Source organism: Chelmon rostratus, chromosome 8, assembly GCF_017976325.1.
Source record: "Chelmon rostratus isolate fCheRos1 chromosome 8, fCheRos1.pri, whole genome shotgun sequence".
Taxonomy (NCBI): domain Eukaryota; kingdom Metazoa; phylum Chordata; class Actinopteri; order Chaetodontiformes; family Chaetodontidae; genus Chelmon; species Chelmon rostratus.
Window position 1 is genome coordinate 4,134,804 of NC_055665.1, and position 17,778 is coordinate 4,152,581.

The following is a 17,778-nucleotide window of genomic DNA, read 5'->3' on the forward strand; positions in this document are numbered from 1 at the left end:
CAACACACAGGTAATTAGCCCTACACGACCCTGCTGTGTGTGATATTGAGTGATAATGAAGATGCCGTCTATACAGTTCATCTTCCCCCTTGTCTGAGCTAGCCACACGGTGCACAGGTCTTTATTAATTAGGGCTTGTTAAGGACCTACAGCACTTTAAGGGGGGGGAGGTAAGAAGATACATACTGGTGGAGAATTATTGTAGAGTATCGGCTAAGACCGACTGACCGAGAGGGACTGATTCGAGTTTAGGCTCAGACATCAAAACAATCTCAGGTGTAGACAGGTTCGGGCTCAGATGGAGAGACAAGTTCACTTACATAAAACAGGCTCAGGTGTGGACAGAGTGAGAGGTTCAGGCTCAGGTGGAGAGATAGGGTTAGACTAGTGAGCAAAGGCACAATCAGTAATCCATTCCCGGGTCAGATGACTCTGCAGTCGTCTCAGGTATTTACGAGCTCCAGCTCCGATCGGCGGCAATGGAAACATGACACCTGGGTGAACACACTAATTTTGGTGCCTTTTCCAGTCTGATGATAACGTGCATTGAAGTTCTCGACATTTAGCCATTCAACAATATTATCTACTTTTGAAAGGTCAAGCATGTCGATTTTATATTTGGACCAGAACTTCTTTTCTTACATTTCACTCAGTGACTTTCAGATAAAGATGCTGTGGCTTCTCTGCTGATTGAAGTTTCACTCAACTTACACAAATATTTCTGCCTGAAATGCTCTGAAACCTCAAACTTCAACCTTTGTGCCTCGTAACAGAAGAAGAACAGAAGACTGCAGTAATTAAAATTGCTATGAATGCATTCTGTTGTTATCGGTGAATAATGAATTTAAGTTGTTTCAGGTTTTTGTAGCTTGTCACTGCTCAAACTACAGGAAAATGCAGCTTACGTCGATAACCCATTATGAAAGATGTGTGATTAGCCACACTTTCGGTAACTTGCCCCTCTGTTTTCTCTCCTGTATGAAAGTGTGATGGCGTTACTCTGGACCTCAGCAGCATCTCCTTGGAAGGTATTGCCATTCTCAACATTCCCAGCATGCACGGCGGCTCCAACCTTTGGGGCGAGAGCAAGAAGAGGAGGGGTAACCGCAAGGCGGGAAAAAAGAGCCAAGACAAGAGGACACCAGTGCTCGACCCCAAAGAGCTCATGTTTGCAGTTCAAGGTAACAGAATAACATAAGATCGTTTACGTTGGTTTGTTGGTAAAAACCCTGAACTGAAGTTGCCCCCTCGAGTAGATACCCAAACCCAATATATCATCATGAAATACCTGTAGATGTGGTTTTGTTTCAAAGCAGAGTTCGTGTTCTTAGTTACAATAGCTGCATTGGTCTAACAATGGCAGTAATGATCACTCCACAACTCTGCATTGAAATGATTGTATGATATGAATGTTTTGTACAGATATTCACAGTCCCCAGAGGATGAATCCTGATGTCTTTGGTGATCCCCCTCAGCTCTACTTTTTGTTTACTGCTAATTAACATATTAGCATGCTAACACACTAAACTCAAATGGTGAACAAGGTAAACATTAGCTGCTAAACATCACCATGCAGCAGGTACAAATACAGTGTGCAAAACCTCACGAGGCAGCCTCTCTCTCTGCTGCCTTGTGTCACTCTGCTAAGGCGAAGGAGTTGGTTGCCCTGCAAATCCTCAAAACTTCTTCCCCACTGTTTGTCATCAAGCTTCTTTGCCACTGGTCAAAACGAGCATCACTGAAGCATCAGCATCGAACGTAATGGGCCAGAAGTTCTGTGTGGAGCCAAGACATGTTTTGTACCCCATAGTTGGCAAAGAGGGTTTTGGAAATTTATCACAAGTTGCGGGATTTTCTGCAGGATTTTCCACCACTTAAACGGCTCTCACTTTCTACAGCACTGGCACAGTGCTAAAACCAGGAATGGAGACAGGTCTGGCTCTCTGCATCTGTGGAACAGCCAACAGGACCGTCCTCGCTCTGAAATAACCTGCGATTAGCCAAAGTTTCCCATCATGGGCCACATTTTCTACAGCCTGAAAGCAGAACCAAGAGGATGTGCAGAAGTCTAGTTCTCTCTCTAATAACCTCTTGAAAGGTTATTATGGAAATTTGGCCTAATGACACCTAAAATAAACTGCCTACCATAGCATTAATGATGTCATTGTGATGTTGTATGTTGATGCTAGCATTTAGCTCGAAGCACAGCTGTAAAGCCAGAAAACTCGATCCATCATGAGGTAATTGGTGAGCCGTCAATAGCACTTTTAAAGCAGCGCAGGTACTGTAGATCATGGTTGGTTTGTGCCATTGGACAAGAATAGTGTCCATTAAAACAGGTCTGACAATGTAAGAGCCTCTTTCCCCAAAAGCTCACATCAGACACAGACAGTCTGTGTCCTTGCTCCTATCAGATAGCTCAAAGACTAAACTTTGGACCAAACTTTTCCTGAGCGCATGAATATTTCACCGATGACAAGGTGAATCACAGCTAGCCGGTTTTGTTTGCAAAGAAGAGGTGCAATCATGTCACTGTTTGGAACTGTCACTTGTGTATTAATGGTCTGTGCAGGCTCCAGTGGACAGGTTCAGGTAATAGGAGCGGACTGAGGGGGGTGTTGGGTATACCCCTGAATCCATTTACGTCAAAAGGAAGCCCGTCAATGGGAATATATGAATGAATGAGGCAGAATGAGTCAGCTGCTCTGTGCTAACTTATGAAATGCTGTGAACTACTTGAAGGCCTCATTAGGAAAAGAAAAAAGAGTCCAAAAATCTGTGGAAGAGGAAGTATCTAAACCAACTGGTAAAGGTTTTAATACTACCATGGAAAAATATCAAACTGCTGGTAATAGTCATGAATTCAGAGTTTAAAAAAGAAAAAGAGTTTTAGCTGTACACAAGTGTTCAAAGCTCAGTAATCATAGTCAAACGGTGGGTTGGTCCAACCTACCATAGGATTGGATAGATTGCCATGAAATTTAGTACACATATTCAGAATCTCCTTCAGGATCAAAGCTAACAACTGTGGTGATCTCCTGACTTTCCCTCTGGCACTGCCAGCAGGGTACAGCTTTCATTTGATCAACACTTTGGTTTATATCCAGATACTAGCAAAGCTATCAGCTTTACTTTGTATTTACTTTCAGTTAGTCGGAGTTAGCATGCTAATATGTTGGAAAATTGTATATCTGTTTTAAGCTGATGTGTTAGCATTGTCACTGTGAGCATGTTAGCATGCTAATATTAGCATTTAGCTCAAAGCACAACTGAGTTAACCCTCACAGAGGCACTGTATCTGTAGACTCTTGTTATCCACTATGTGGACAGTGATGAGACAGCTGTGAACATTTTAGGTTTAGTGGAGCCTAATTTTGTCTCGTGTACACTCGCAATGTTTAGTTGATTGGTTTACTGGATGAATAAATTCTGTTGAGGGTTTTAGATACTTTCTAAAATAAATTGTTATGGAGCTGATACCACGCTGTTAATGAGAGCTTGTGGAAAATGTTTTTCTTGACACCAATATTTACCTTCTGTTGAATGCAAAGTCATCATCAGCGCCACAGGACAGGACTCTTTCTAAATCACAAGAAAAGAGAATTAAAAGTGCATAAATGAATGTATTTTCATGTATTTAATTTGCTTGTTTATTATCTATCGTGTGTAACTCCTGCACGATGCACAGTATGTTTACAGCTTCCATAGTGAGATGCTGTGTTTGCACTTGGACATGAAGTGGATGTTACAATCAGTGTCTGGCTTGAAACATGGCGAGTCAGTGAGGATCTCCAGACATGGCTGCCAGTGATCCCTTGTGAGACTTCAGCGGTCAGAACATAACTGCTGGAAAAAACAGATCTCTGTGAAGCTGCCTGTGAAGCTCTATTTTGTTCCTGAAGTGATTCCATTTCTTAGTTTCCTTTGGATTTCAGAAGCTGTTGCACCTTCAAAGAACGCTGATGGGAAAGCTTGTTAAAATCTGTCAAAACGTGACAAATTAGTCCCTAATTTACAGTAGCAGCACATACTGTACTTGTGATTATGAAACCTGAGAAAACAAGAGAAATTATAGTAAATCACAGCGAGGGCAGCGAAGGAGCTGAAGAAAGAGGAAAAGCAGCTCAGTCGTGAAATAATCAACCCAGATGAAACATAGACATTCTCCTAACAGTTGCTGTCCCATGTTGGGATGCTTATAACTCCCTAATGCGATGATGTGGCTGTCAGATGGAGGTACAGTGCGGTGCAGACGAGGGCAGACTGTGAGGGAGATAGTTGATCAATTCAAAGCCCAACCTTGCTGCGATGAACACTCCATTAATCCCTGAATAAAAATCAATCAGTTTGGTGTTTTCGGTTGAACAAAAAGGGCCACCGTCTGATCCCGGGAAGGCACTTAGTTTGAGAGGGGAGGGTGTGTTTGTGTGTTCCTGCACATTTGTGTCTGTTTATTGATGTGGATGGTGGTGTTTGTGTGTGTGTGTGTGTGGATGGATGCCCTTGTGGAAGGTGCCCTCAAGGTGAGCAGCCTAACTTGTCAGATCAAGAGGACTGCGTATTTAGAGGTAAACTCAGGAGTGCATTAACCCAGAGGGAGCACGGCCGAGCCCGACGCACGGATCAAACTGTTGGCAGAGGGTGTTTTGTGTGTGTGTGTGTGTGTGTGGATGGGTGGGTGGGTTTGTGGGTGGAGGGTGGCTGCGGGATAAAAAAACTCTGACCTTTCGGGAGCTGTTAAATCGTCCCGCTGGTGACGCCAGGAGACAAGCCCCTCAGGTGGAAGGGAATGGCTGCGGAGTGAATTATTTAGAATGGGACTGAGGTTTCTGCAGGGAGGGGGGGGGGGGGGCGTCCATGTGTGGGTGGAGGGGTTGATGCTTGGGACTGATGCCCCGTGACAAGCCCCATGAAGCTTTCATTGGAGGATCGGCCTCCACGCACCCTCCTCCTCCTCCTCCCGCCATTCCTCTTTAGTTTTGCTTTCAGCTGATCGGCTGCTGGTCCTGCTCCACTCCCTCGCCGTCCCCCTTTTATTCCTCCACCCTCACCCTGTTGCTCCACATGTGTCAGGGTGCAGCCGGCGGCCTCGACAGGTAGTCGTTTGACAGTGACAAGGACGTCGTTTCTTATTCCGCGGTCTGACGGGAAGACATGGCTGAGAATAAAGCCACGGCGCTTCTTTTGTGAAGCTCCCATATGGACATTCATTCATATGACTGTCTCACCCCCCCCTGCGCTGTACCCTCAGTGCCTCTGTGTGTGTTGTGTGTTTATTGCAGTCAGATGTTGCCTCCGTCGCCTGAGCGAGGCACATCACGTTGATTGTAGGTTGGGTAAGGAGTGTTTCAGTTTATATTTGGCCAATGCTGCTTATCTTTCGTGTTAACAACTCAGCCTCCGTCTTGCGTAAACAGTTCAGTTTTCTCCCAGTTTATCTCTGGGAAGCAAACATGATGGCTTTTTCTATATTTAGTCCACTTTTGATTATTGTTCAATTCATTGGGAGCTCTAATATAAGAAATAATGGTTGGTAATTCAAAATAAAAATGGGACTTCACCAACAGATCACACTAGATGAAATGCGACTCAGTCAAACCTTTATTGAAATCATGTGTCTCCAATTTACCATTTACCCCGAGCTTTATTGTTTCAGGTTTTGTTCAAAACAAAACAGTGTGAGACATTACTAACTCAGGTGTAAAAACAGCAATTTGTGGCTTTACAGGTGTGTTTGTGGGGAACTATTTCGTTATAGTTGTAGGATTAAACAAGCAACATATGTGTTAATAAGTGAACTTTAGAGGTGCTGGGGACAGAGCGAGGCAGAATGTTTCCCCTATACCTCCAGTCTTTATGCTAATATAAGCTAACAGTCTCGTGGCTATAGCTCCATACTAGAAAATCTGAGCCTGAAAGCAAAAAGGATCTTCCAGAAAAGACAAACTTTTCCTTTAGATCAGCTTTGCATGTTGTTTGCAGTGTGTTTACATCAGTAATGTCTTCAAGTAAACTCAAATATAGCTGTATTCTCAGTTAGTTGTTAACAGGCCAGTTAGAAGTTAAAGGTTATGGCTGAAACATGCAGGTCAAATATATTTTATTGTGTTTTTATGAAACATCCACTGGCTGTGCAGAGCACTGACCTGGTTGTCTTTGGCAGAGAGGCTCTATCGTTTCCCGACAGTAAGCACTCTTGGGTATACTGGATCTTTGTAGCCCCGGGCAACAAGGAATCCCTATCGCCGTGGTGACGCCGTCCATCATACGTGTCAGCGCGGGCCTGTGTGAGCCGTTTGCATTAACGTGAGAAGTCACAATGGGGGGAGCAGCTTTAAAGCCCGGTGTCGGGAGGTCAACCTGCTGGGTATGTACACAAACTCCTCCACTCCGACCCTGGAAAGCACTGCACTCACAGTCCGGCGGCGAGATAGGGGCAGACGCATGTCCATCACCATGGTGACAGCTGGACACCACAGCTCGGCAGCGACAACAACACCTCACGGCAGCAGCAACATTACCTACGACACTCCTTCAGGAAACCAACGCGGCTCGGGTAAACATGACAGCGATGGAGCGGCAGCGGTGACAGCGAGCTAACTCGCTCGCACGCACCAAGCACCTAAAAATGGGTCTTAGTTTCAATTAGTGTCTGCATGCTCCCAGCAGCGAGGCAGCAGCTTCTTAATTTGTGGAGGGACGAGTCGGTGGAGAGTCGGAGGCAGAACGGGCCGCTGAAACAGATGGGCCCTGCGTGACGCTGGGCTTCCAGCAGGGGCAAAATCAATGCTCATAACTGCAAAACAGAAGAGAAATTAATAATTATATTATCACAAGATTGCTTAGCATTGCCGGTGCAATCTAATTAATAGCTGTTCTGTTTGTAGCTTGTTGTTCTCGCTGCCTTTTTTCTTTTTTCTTTTTTAACTGTGAATGTTAAATGTTTCAGAAGCCAAAGGCGAGCAACATCACGTCATGTTCTTTTATTCATCCTCACTTCCCTGCTCTTTTTCTTCTTTCGTTCCTCTCTTCCTTAGTACACTTCCTTCATCCCTCTATCCTCCTCTCGCTCCCTGTGAAAGTCTCTTGGTTTTTAAGATGACATCAGAAGCGTTTAGGGGCAACAATGAACATAACTGTTTATTCATATTGGAACTGAACAGTTTCAGCACTCTCAACACGGGCTGATTTATCACCAGTTCACCCCTCTAGACAGTAGGAGGAGAAGTCTGGTCTGGGACCTTGGTTGGTACTCATGACCCTTTGACACCTGCTTTGAAATGCATTTTAGCTGATTGGATTGCGCTCAGATAGTGTTACAGCTGTATGTGAAAGTACAGGTGTAAATGCAGATTGTGAGCCAATCGGCCAAACCGCCTCCAGAGGTGGTCAGGGATGCATTGTGACCACATTGAACACAAGTGTAAATTTCATTTCATTTTAAATCCACATCCTACAGGTAAATGGGCAGAAATATGTGATTGCACACTACTTTTCCAATTAGCCAGTTAGCAAGCTATGGATATTCAAGACACCCGTGGATGGAGTCAAGACGAGACCATCTGTCCACTTTCAGTTTGTATACAAGCAAACCTGGCCAATTCATATCACAACAGAGCCATTAATGACGTAATGATGAAGCAATTGGTGGAGAACGGCCACAACCAGTCCTGGCTGCAATGTCGACCAAATATTAAACACATGAAACTCGTATAACGCAAACGAGAGGAGGGTGTAAGACGGGAGAAGAAGAAGAAGCTGGACAGAGCAATCAGATCTAAATGTGAACACTGGAGACACGTATTAATACCTCTAAATGTGAAGTGGTGTAAAGTGAGAGCTTCACAGATCCAGAGATTTACAGACTCATCAGGCCGACCTGACAAGTTCAACAAGTTTCAGTTAAAATCTGGATGATTGTGTCAGAACTTTCTGAGTGGGACCACAGCAGCAAATGAGAGGGACATTCTAGCCATGGCAGCTAACGTCTCACCTTCAGGTCTCACTGGAGAATAGATAGTATAGTTTTTTTTTCACTGCAAACATTACTTCAGCAAGTCGGTCTCCATCTACTTCACCATGAGATCACGTGACGTATTGCATTGCTCCCTCTGGCATTATAATATTAATAATAACCTGTAGTGCGTGATGCTTCATTATTGTGAACTCCTGGAGTGTGTGCATGTTTTGCATTAGAGAGAAGAACTTCTGTGAAGTTTCTCTGTGCAGTACAGTATTTGCGACATGTAAATCGATGAGGATTTTTAAACTGCTGCAGTCTGATCCCGGCCTAAAACACCACTTCATGGCTACTGAAAAGCTTCTTTTTTCATCATGATTCTCCATTTGGCCTCCATGACAGGAGCAGCTCTGGTTGATTGGACCTGAAGTATTTAAATATGTGTTTTTGTGTTTCAGACCTGTCTGACCAGCTGTTGGAGGTGGTGGGGCTGGAAGGAGCCATGGAGATGGGTCAGATCTACACCGGCCTGAAGAGCGCCGGAAGACGCCTGGCACAGTGCTCCTCCGTGACCATCAGGTCAGTGTTCAAGTGGACCGCAATGAGCTTTTTCTCTTGATTTTGGCACTTTTATTATGTGTTGCTGTCCTTTTTTATTTTTTTTTAGCATCTATGCTAGATTTTGTTAGCATTAGGTTGTCGAGTTGACAATAAACAATTTTTGCCTGGAGGCACAACAGCAAAAACAAAAACGTCTGTATTATATTGAAATCTTAAACCATTTTCACTTCCTGTCAGTTGAGGATTAAGTTGCCTGGTGCCACATTTTAACATTTAAGATGCAGGTTTTGTAAATGTTTGCAGAGTTTAATTGTAAAATGTTTTTTTTTCATTGATAGAACCAGTAAATCCCTTCCAATGCAGATTGATGGGGAACCTTGGATGCAGACTCCCTGCACTGTAAGTCATTAAATGTGTCACACACAGGTGGTTCAAGCAAACTCTAACCAAAAATAATCAGCAGTGGACACGATAATTAAACCTAATAAATCATTATTAATCTCATTCTTTGCATGTACTGCAGCATCTGTTTACCACGTTTTGACAACTGTAATGACAACATACGCAGCAAGATTACATTACTGGAACACAAGCATGCAGTGCCTTTCATCTAAACTGCACCAAGGTGACAACTTCAACAGCAGTTTGAGACTAACAACTAACTAACTAACCAACTAACTAACTGACAAAGCCCTTCTAACATGTTTGCTAACTGAGTGTTAGCAGCTTGTTAGCTCAGCTCAGTCACTAACAGCAACAACAAATTCTTAATTCAAAAGTTCTAATTGTACCATTGATTCTTGTCTTATAACTGTTGCTTTTTTTGTGGAACATGTTTTATTCCAATAATAATTAACAATAAATAATAATAATGATTTACAACAATAAAAGTGAATGGTGCAACACAGCTGATTAGCTACAACAGCTTCATCCAGGTCAAAGTTCACTACCTCCAGTACGCAAGATATTGATGCAGATTTATTTCACTTGAGCAGATCCTCTGATTGCAGCAGTTCCATTAGAGGGATTTTAAACTGCAGCACAATGTTGCTGTTTCAGTTTCTGGTGGATCCTTTGCAGGTGAGGTTTGGTGACCTCAGGCAATTTTCATCGTAGCTCCAACTTCAACCTGAGAGCTGCTCAGCCAGACGTACTCCTTCTGTATTATGCACTCTGATATGCTTGTCATTTATTAATATACAGACACAGAATGCAGTTAGAGTATTCTGAGTCTTGTGTTAGGACTTCAGTCTAGACAATTCTTTTATTATTAAAAAGCGTAAGGAAAATAAAACTTCCGTGTCCGTCGAGGACTGGTTTCAGATCAAACGACAGATCTGGTGCAGTATCTGGCCCTTGCATTTCTCCCACAGATCATTGCTTTGTGTTTTTTTGTGATGTCATTTATGATAACAAACACTTAATGTTGCGAGTCTTACTTCTAATTTTCTCACCGTCTACATCTCAAACACGTACTTCGACACGTGTTTGCCCTCTGTCCAACTTGTTCATTTTTCAAAATGAAACTCCCCAGTTCGCATTGATTACGGCTGTGTTTAGCTTTAATTACAACGCCACTACAGATGAAGTGCTGCCAAGATTTACATATGGATTGCACAGGCAAAGCTTAAAAAACCCAGTGCATGACAAAACGAGGAGCCTGAAAGTGCTCTTGTATCTGCTGGCACAACTCAACAGAGCAAAGTTAGGATCTGACGATACATAATTGTGCTGCAATGATTTCCACGGCGGGTTATTCATACTGTATGTCGGAGCTGAATTTGAATCAGTCGACCTGTTAAATGCTTATAAAAACATCACAGTTGTTGGGATGTTAACCCACTAATTATTAACAACAACAACTATGCAAATGCATCTCAGTTCCTCTGCATGCATAACATATTTAACACCATCAAACCATTTGCATTTTGAAGCGACGTATGACATGTATCACTGTCTCTCTGATAACTAGGTCTGAATTAACTGCTGCAAACTGCATTTTACTGTATTTCCAGAAGTGATTCTGGTAAAATCACATTGTTAAGTCTTAAATCAAATGTCTTCTTATTTATTTTCTTAGTTTGGCACATGACATACGTAATTAATTTCTTTTAATCATTTGTTAGGGCCACATTGCTCTACAACTGGGGCTATTGATGCGTATAAATGCTTAATACTGCATATTAAAAAAAAGAGCTCCGTTATTCTCCCAATTTATTTCAGGTATTCCTTTAGATCTTACTATAAAAAGGTTATAATTTTTGCATTTTGTAAAGTACATCCGAAACATAAAGTTCAGTCACGTTTAATGATGGCAGAAAGCCTACAAAAGCTGGTAATTGCTACTGAGTCAGAGTGCAAGTACAATAAATGGCAGCTTTCCTTTGAAGTGAATGTGGTGACTTTAATGCAGATGGCAGCATTTCCTCTCCCCATTACTGCATTTAGTCTCTTAGTGCAACAATATAATGAACTATATGCTTAATATGACAACCCTCGATGGTTGATATTTGTTCCTTTGATCTACAATTTCAACCTTCAGCAGAAAAGGCATCATTTTTGGGAAACAGGATATTGTCAGATATTGCACCCATAAAGCCCATTCTTTACCATAATGTACCATCATGTATGTTACCATTCATTATCAGAGACATGAACCCCGGGGATTCGCAAAGTTTGTCACATTAAGGACCCTAAAAAGTCGTCTCATAAGCCAACAGGCCCCATTTGACAAGAACCCATGTGGGACCCATATGGGAGATTTTTGTTCTTGAAGCATTATTTTATTACATTCTGCAGGGAGATCACCGTGAAACTGTGGCAGGATATTTTATTGTTCGAAATGAAGTAAATTTATATTCCTTATCATGTTTGGGACCCAATGGATCTTTGTGAATTAAAGAGTCACTGCACCCAGGTAAATTATCTTGCTTGCACAGCCAACTAGTGTTGATTGCATGTTGTTTCCACTTCCTGTGGAGCTGCAGCGTGATGTAGCACTACAGTTCGACCGCATCCAGTTGTGATGTTGGGTGTGGGATTATCAGATTTATGACTTTTAAAGCAGGTCAGAGTAGCTATGCTTTTCTTCTATTCATGAGCTTGTGTGGAAGAATCACATCGAACACATGACCAGCGTTTATTTGAACTGACTTCATTAGCATTTCTGTCATCCAGGAAAGCTGCGACCTGACAAACTGATCACCCTTTCCCTCTAGCAGACATAGAGAGTTTCTCCAAATAAGAATTTCTCCAGTTTTATGTTTTCCAATGCTCCCATTCAGATGGGTATATTAAAGGTGCCCTGCAGAGTTTTTGGCCACTAGTGGTGCTATGGAGCTGTTTTTTAGAGGAGCTTCCCTGCTTTGTTAGTGTCTTGTGGATGCATGCTCACGATAAACAGTGATTTCACACTATTTCACTGATTAACAGGCAAGAAATATAGCAATGCACTGACAAAAGGAAGGAGAAAGATGACTGCTAACAGGCAAACATGGATGCTAACAAAAATTAGGTTTGCAAATGTTTCGAGGACAGAAAATGCGTGTGTAAGTATCAAAGATACACTCAATGAGTTTTGGTGAGAAACGGTGGATGTGAACATGACAACTTCACTGCACATAGTACAAGTACTGACACGACAGTGTACAGCAGTAACAGTTCTGCCCTGAAGGCTCATCCGGGACTTAAACCCAGGACCTCTCGCACCCGAGCGAGACTGATATCCCGAGACCAATGAGCCATGCAGCGTGCTGTTTAAACAAAGCAAAAAGTCTCAAGGCCTTCCAGCAGCCCAGAGAGACTTGAATATTCATACATCCTGCACTTACACCGTCAGCATGGAGCTCTGCTGTTACTGGGGCTACAAATGTAAGCTTTTTCCTAAGGGTGGCGCTTAAAATCAAAACTCCATTAACAACATGAATGAATGGCCTGACCAACAGCTGACCAGCTACATCACATAACACTTTTGAAATTTAACTTGTTGGCACCAAGACAAGATAGAGAATAATTATCAGTTTATACTGGATAGTAGCAACCTCCAACCCCCAGCTGAAAAGAAAGTAATGTGAAAGCAGACAGGTCCAAAATTACTGCTGAATTCACTTGAACTGACGAATATTTAGAGCTGATATGAAATCTTTTCTTTAAAATTGGTCGGAAGACAATGGAAAATGCTCATTTCATTACACCAAGAGCCCAAAGTGACCAACAGTCCAAAACCCAATTTATGATACAAAACCTTTAACAACCTCGAACCATTTCTTTAATTGATTATCAAAACTGATGACAAGTCGTTTTCTGTCAGTTGACTGATCGATTAGTGCTCATGTAATCAGAAGAGCCTTTCAAAGCTCTACTCAGGTATGACTTATAAAGCAGGTGGTTGACAGACCTTTTCCAAGGCAAATGTTTTGACTTGTAATAGTGCGAAAGGCAACATGTGAAACACATTTTGTTCACGATGGCTCAGGTCCATCAAGGCTCCATCCACTCTGGTGCGTTTTTCTTTAAAAAAACGTAACTTTTGCAAAGTTTACGGCGAGCGTCCACACTACTCTGGCATTTCAGAGACCATAAAGTGAGATGGTGACGGAGGCGGTACACAGCCTCCGTTAGCTTACAGTGTCATTTCCTAGCATCTTTCATTGTAATGCAGCCTGCACAACAACAAGCTACACCAACCTTAATCTCAGCTTTGCTTCTGTCTATCACCAGATTGAGATCGTCCACAAGAACCAGGCTCCCATGTTGATGGGACCGCCACAAGGCCGAAGCTTCTTCTCCTCCATCGTCAGACGAACACGCACCGAGAGCAAAGACTGATCCGTCGCGGTTCAAGACCTTCGAGTCCTCGCAAGCACCTGCAGAGCAAGCGACCACTGGTTGATCATCACTCAGCCTGTTCATGAAGAGGGGTCTCTGATGCCTGTTTGATAGCCCAGCGTACAGTAGCAAACTGTAGGTTCAGTATGCATCACCTGCAGCATGGAGACGATGGAGCCCTCAGTTCATCCACAATGAGGAACTGGCGCTTTGGTCGACAGCGTGTAGTGTAGTTCAGCTCCAAAAATACAGAAGCTATTTCGGGAAGTCCAGTTTTATAAAAGTCTGTTTTTATTTTTGCTGTTGTGATCTGTGCCATGTGGAAAAAAACCCCCACAGATGAATGTGTTTTGTGATATGATGTATTTATTTATTTATTCATATTTCGCTGCTATTGATGTTTTCTAACAGATTTTGCATTTGCATACCCCTGATGCATGATGGACGGTGAACGAGGTTGCTGCCGTTGAAGCCGACATATCTGGAATTTGCTGCCGATGTTGTTTAGTAAGAAGTGAAGGTCCTTTGCTCAGCGATTCGTCAGCACTTCACTCGTGTGGCGTGAAGACAGAGAATCACTTTTGCTCTCTCTTAATGGTTCCTGCGAGTCATCCTTGTCATGTTTTGATCTGCTGTGCTGCTGCTCCGCCAGTGAAAAGATTCCCAATGATTATTGATCTTCATTAAAAATGCATGACACTCTTCGTTTCGCGTCGCACGAGAGATTTCCAGACAGTTTTGCCAATTGTGTACACACTTTCTGTTGCATGAGAGATCAAGATCTGTTTTGACACTTGTGGAAATTGATCGTTTTTTGAATCTTCGTCGACAGTGCTGCTCAGTTTAAGCATATCATACTGTACTTTATCTATTAGATGGCTGCATTTTAATGGGATCCTGTGTTTTTCTGAACAGGTACTCAGGTACTTTTAAAGTGAAATACAGTAAAAAGGCAACAGGAGCGAGTCTAGTGTTCAATCAGACTGTATGTGACTGTACAGTTGGATATTCACAAGAAGCAGTTGGACCTCCTCTGGTCATTGATTTGCTCTGATGTCTGTTGAGTGTTTACAGTCCGCTGCGCATAAAAGCGCACATTAACCAATTAAAGTCTAAATACAAAATGACTATTGACATATGTAGTGCACAAGCTTGATTTAAAGAATCAATACTGAGAATCAATCCCATCCGATGATTACAGTTTTCAGAGGCATTTTACAGCCACTCATGTGTGCAGATGCTGCCTATGAAATAATTCCATTCATTTTAAACTGCTTATCTCATTTAAGAGTCTCCTCATACAAACAAATGGGATTATTCTGGGTGGTAATGGTTGTGTTTCAGTACATTTAGGCATTTAAATTGTATTAATCTCACTCAGTCTCAGCAAAGATAAATACGCACATCACTTCAGATTCCGGGGGATTTGTTACAGACCCACCAGTGTGACACACACCTGATAAATGTGTTGTTTTTAACAGAGTTGCTTGTTTTCTGTGAAGAAGTTCCGGCTCGACCGTTTCAGTCTTTAAAAGTGCCATAACCCAGAGGAGACTGAGGTCTGACGAGTCTCCGTCTCTTTGCTTTGTACTTCGCAGCGTTTGTACAGTGAGGTTGTATTTTTGTACACAGTATTATTTATTTTTCCGCTTACTGCTTCACTCTAGAACTCACACCATGTTGTTCTGCCTGCCAGTGTTGACTGAGAAAAGTGATAGTGGAAATAATAAAAAAAAAGCTTTTGTTGCTTGACATAGTGTTCTGGTGCTATTTGTACATTACATTAAAAAAATCATATGTTAGGACAAAGCAGTGGCTAACATTGAGGCCCATCAGCTGTGGGACCACCCATGCACATGCTGCACCGATCAAATTAAAAACCAACACCAAAGTACTTATTTCTGAACAGAAAACTGTTTCAGCTTCAGTCAGACTTTTAAGGCACCAACTGCAGGACCTCACTGGACCAGCGGTGTCTTGAGAAAGTCAACTTTCCTGGAATTTTAAAAGGAAATCTTTCTCCTGTTGTCTGGAGTGGCACTTGGTTTACTGCGTGTCTCTGTGTCAGATGGGTGGACGCCTGCACTTGAACTGCGTTTCTTCGTCCTCGAGGGGGTTCAGCGGGAGTGACACAGTACTTCACTTCACATCCACTTCACCTGCCTGGTAATGGAACCCTGCCTGGATCCAAGATGGCATCAGCGTGACCACTGCTGACTTCCGATATGTCCGTCTTTCAGTCAGGTGTTTAATGCAATGGTAAAGTTCCCTCTTAGGGGTTTATCCTAGATCTGTCCAGTATCCGTGCAGGGAAATCTTTGTTTATTACCGTACTGTAGAAGCATATTTTTATAATCTATTTGCTTTCCTCCATTATTTACCCTCAGAGTACTTTAAGCTAAAACTCCAGTGAGTTTTACACAGACGTGCCATCAGACCAATGTGGGAAAAACATTGTTTTATCTTTTTTTAAATGAAAAGCTGCTTAAATTTTCCTCAAAAGATCAGGAGCCGATACCCATTTGGCTTAGAATACAGTCAGAATATGAGAGTATCATATTTTAGCTTTCTGGGAAGAAAACTGCATTGTGGGAAAAAAGGCAAGTGCAACACAATGTAGAATTACAGTAATAAAGCAGCTCCAATCAGTCGCTATTGTAATGTGAGAGGGGTCACTCTGCAGTTTCACTTCAGCTCATGGTTTCACAACAGAGTAGCAACGAGCTGGTGAACATAGTGGAGCATTCAGCAGCTAAACAGGAAAATATTTACCTCAGCTGGTGGTGGAGACCAAAACAGAGTTAAAGGAACATTCATGAAACCTGTTTCCTTAGAAATGCTTATGTTGACACGTCTGCTCTGCCAACATGTCCGCCATATTTTAAATGTATGTAAAGTAAAATTTACAATGGTTCAAACCACAAACACATACACAAAGTATAAGCACAGAGGGAAAGCCATTAAACAGGTAAGGCGTCCAACAAGTCACATCACCTTTATTTATACAGCCCAACATCAAAACCTGCCTCGTAGTGCTTCAAGGTGTTTAACACACTGTCCTTCACCGGTCAGTTCAGACAAACTCCACAGAAAGACCAACACAGGACAGACCCGTCCTCTGGAATGGACAAACATGCAGTGGGTGTCATGGAGACAGGGAGAGATGCAGCTTTAAACAACACAGAACGACACAATGAAGTAAGTAAAGAGCAAAATTATGTATTACCCAATATTAATGTAATAAAATACAGAGAGGAAACAGGTAACAATATGAAGTCTGCTGCTCAACGGTTTAAATGGCCAATTTGGAAACAATCACAAAAACTGTGCTCAAGCTAATACCTGCGTTAGCTTAGCTGACTTTCCAAGCTAGCTAGCTAGCTAGTAAGCTAGTAAGCTAGCCTTATTGTCTCGTAGCTATCAGTAAAGCTAAACTGCTGCACTTGTGTTCATATGTATCTTTTTATATTTTTATTTTGAACATGTTGCCAGTCAGAAATATAGTTTTTATTAATAACCTAATTCATTAATAGAATGATGTAGCACATCTGTGGCTAACCGCAGACAGTTGGCGTGTGTTTTTAGCTTCCTTGTGTTTCTGTGAAAATGATTGTAAATAAGAAAAACCGCGTGATTAAAAACTTTAGACCAGCTTTAAGTGAGGACACTTCTATGTGTGCTGGGGAGCAGCGTTTGGTTTTTTTGGGAGTCCTCAGCCTTGCCCGGTGACCTGTGCTTTACTTCCAGGTCAGCGCCTTCTGCGGGTCCGCGGCACTCCCAACAATGCGTCCCTTACAGGAGCGGGAAGAGCTGGCGCTTCGGCTCGTCCCTCTGGAGGCTCTTCAAAACACAGTTTCCATGGACACAAACTTGACCGGGCGAGCAGCGAGGAGTGTGTTTGTGTGTACACACTGTGTGAAAACCGGAGGGAGAGGAGAGGGTGAAGGCAGGACTGTGTGAGGAGGGGGTGTGCAGGTGCAGTTTGCATGTGCAACTTTAAAAGCATGAAAATTAATCGTTTAAGTTTGTCTGTTTTCTGCTTTAAAAATAAGTGCAAACTCCAAAAAAAAAAAAGCGCATGACACTTCCACGTTACCATCGCCTTCTCCGGTGATCACCGCCTGCAGCCGTGCGTGATTGACTGCCAGCAATCTGATCCAGTGAAAGACATTGACGACCAATAGGAAGCGGAGTGCGGCTTGTTTCCATGGGAGGCCCCGGGAGGCGATGCCAAGCCGCTAGAAAGCAACACAGCGAGCGGGGAGAAGCGCAGGCAGCAGCCGGGACTGTGGAGATCCTGCAGCCGCTCCGTGGCTCTCTGCACCCGGATGAAAGCGAGTTCACCAGGTAACTGAACGCTTCACACTCCATCCTCTGCTTCACGAGTTGATTCTGCCGTGTAAACCGCTTCGGCGCGCCCTCCAGCTCAG

The 17,778-nt window shown here is 42.9% G+C and overlaps 1 protein-coding gene across 9 annotated transcripts in view; it reads left to right on the forward strand.

The window, feature by feature from the left end:
• dgkb (diacylglycerol kinase, beta) overlaps positions 1–13,348 on the forward strand; it is a 67,109-nt gene extending 53,761 nt beyond the window's left edge. For all 9 annotated transcript variants that reach the window (XM_041942158.1, XM_041942160.1, XM_041942162.1 and 6 more), the window contains 4 exons: positions 986–1,181; positions 8,419–8,539; positions 8,860–8,920; positions 13,241–13,348. In XM_041942158.1, the coding sequence (XP_041798092.1) occupies positions 986–1,181; positions 8,419–8,539; positions 8,860–8,920; positions 13,241–13,348 (486 nt within the window). The remainder of the gene's footprint in view (positions 1–985; positions 1,182–8,418; positions 8,540–8,859; positions 8,921–13,240) is intronic.
• Positions 13,349–17,778: the final 4,430 nt, after the last annotated feature.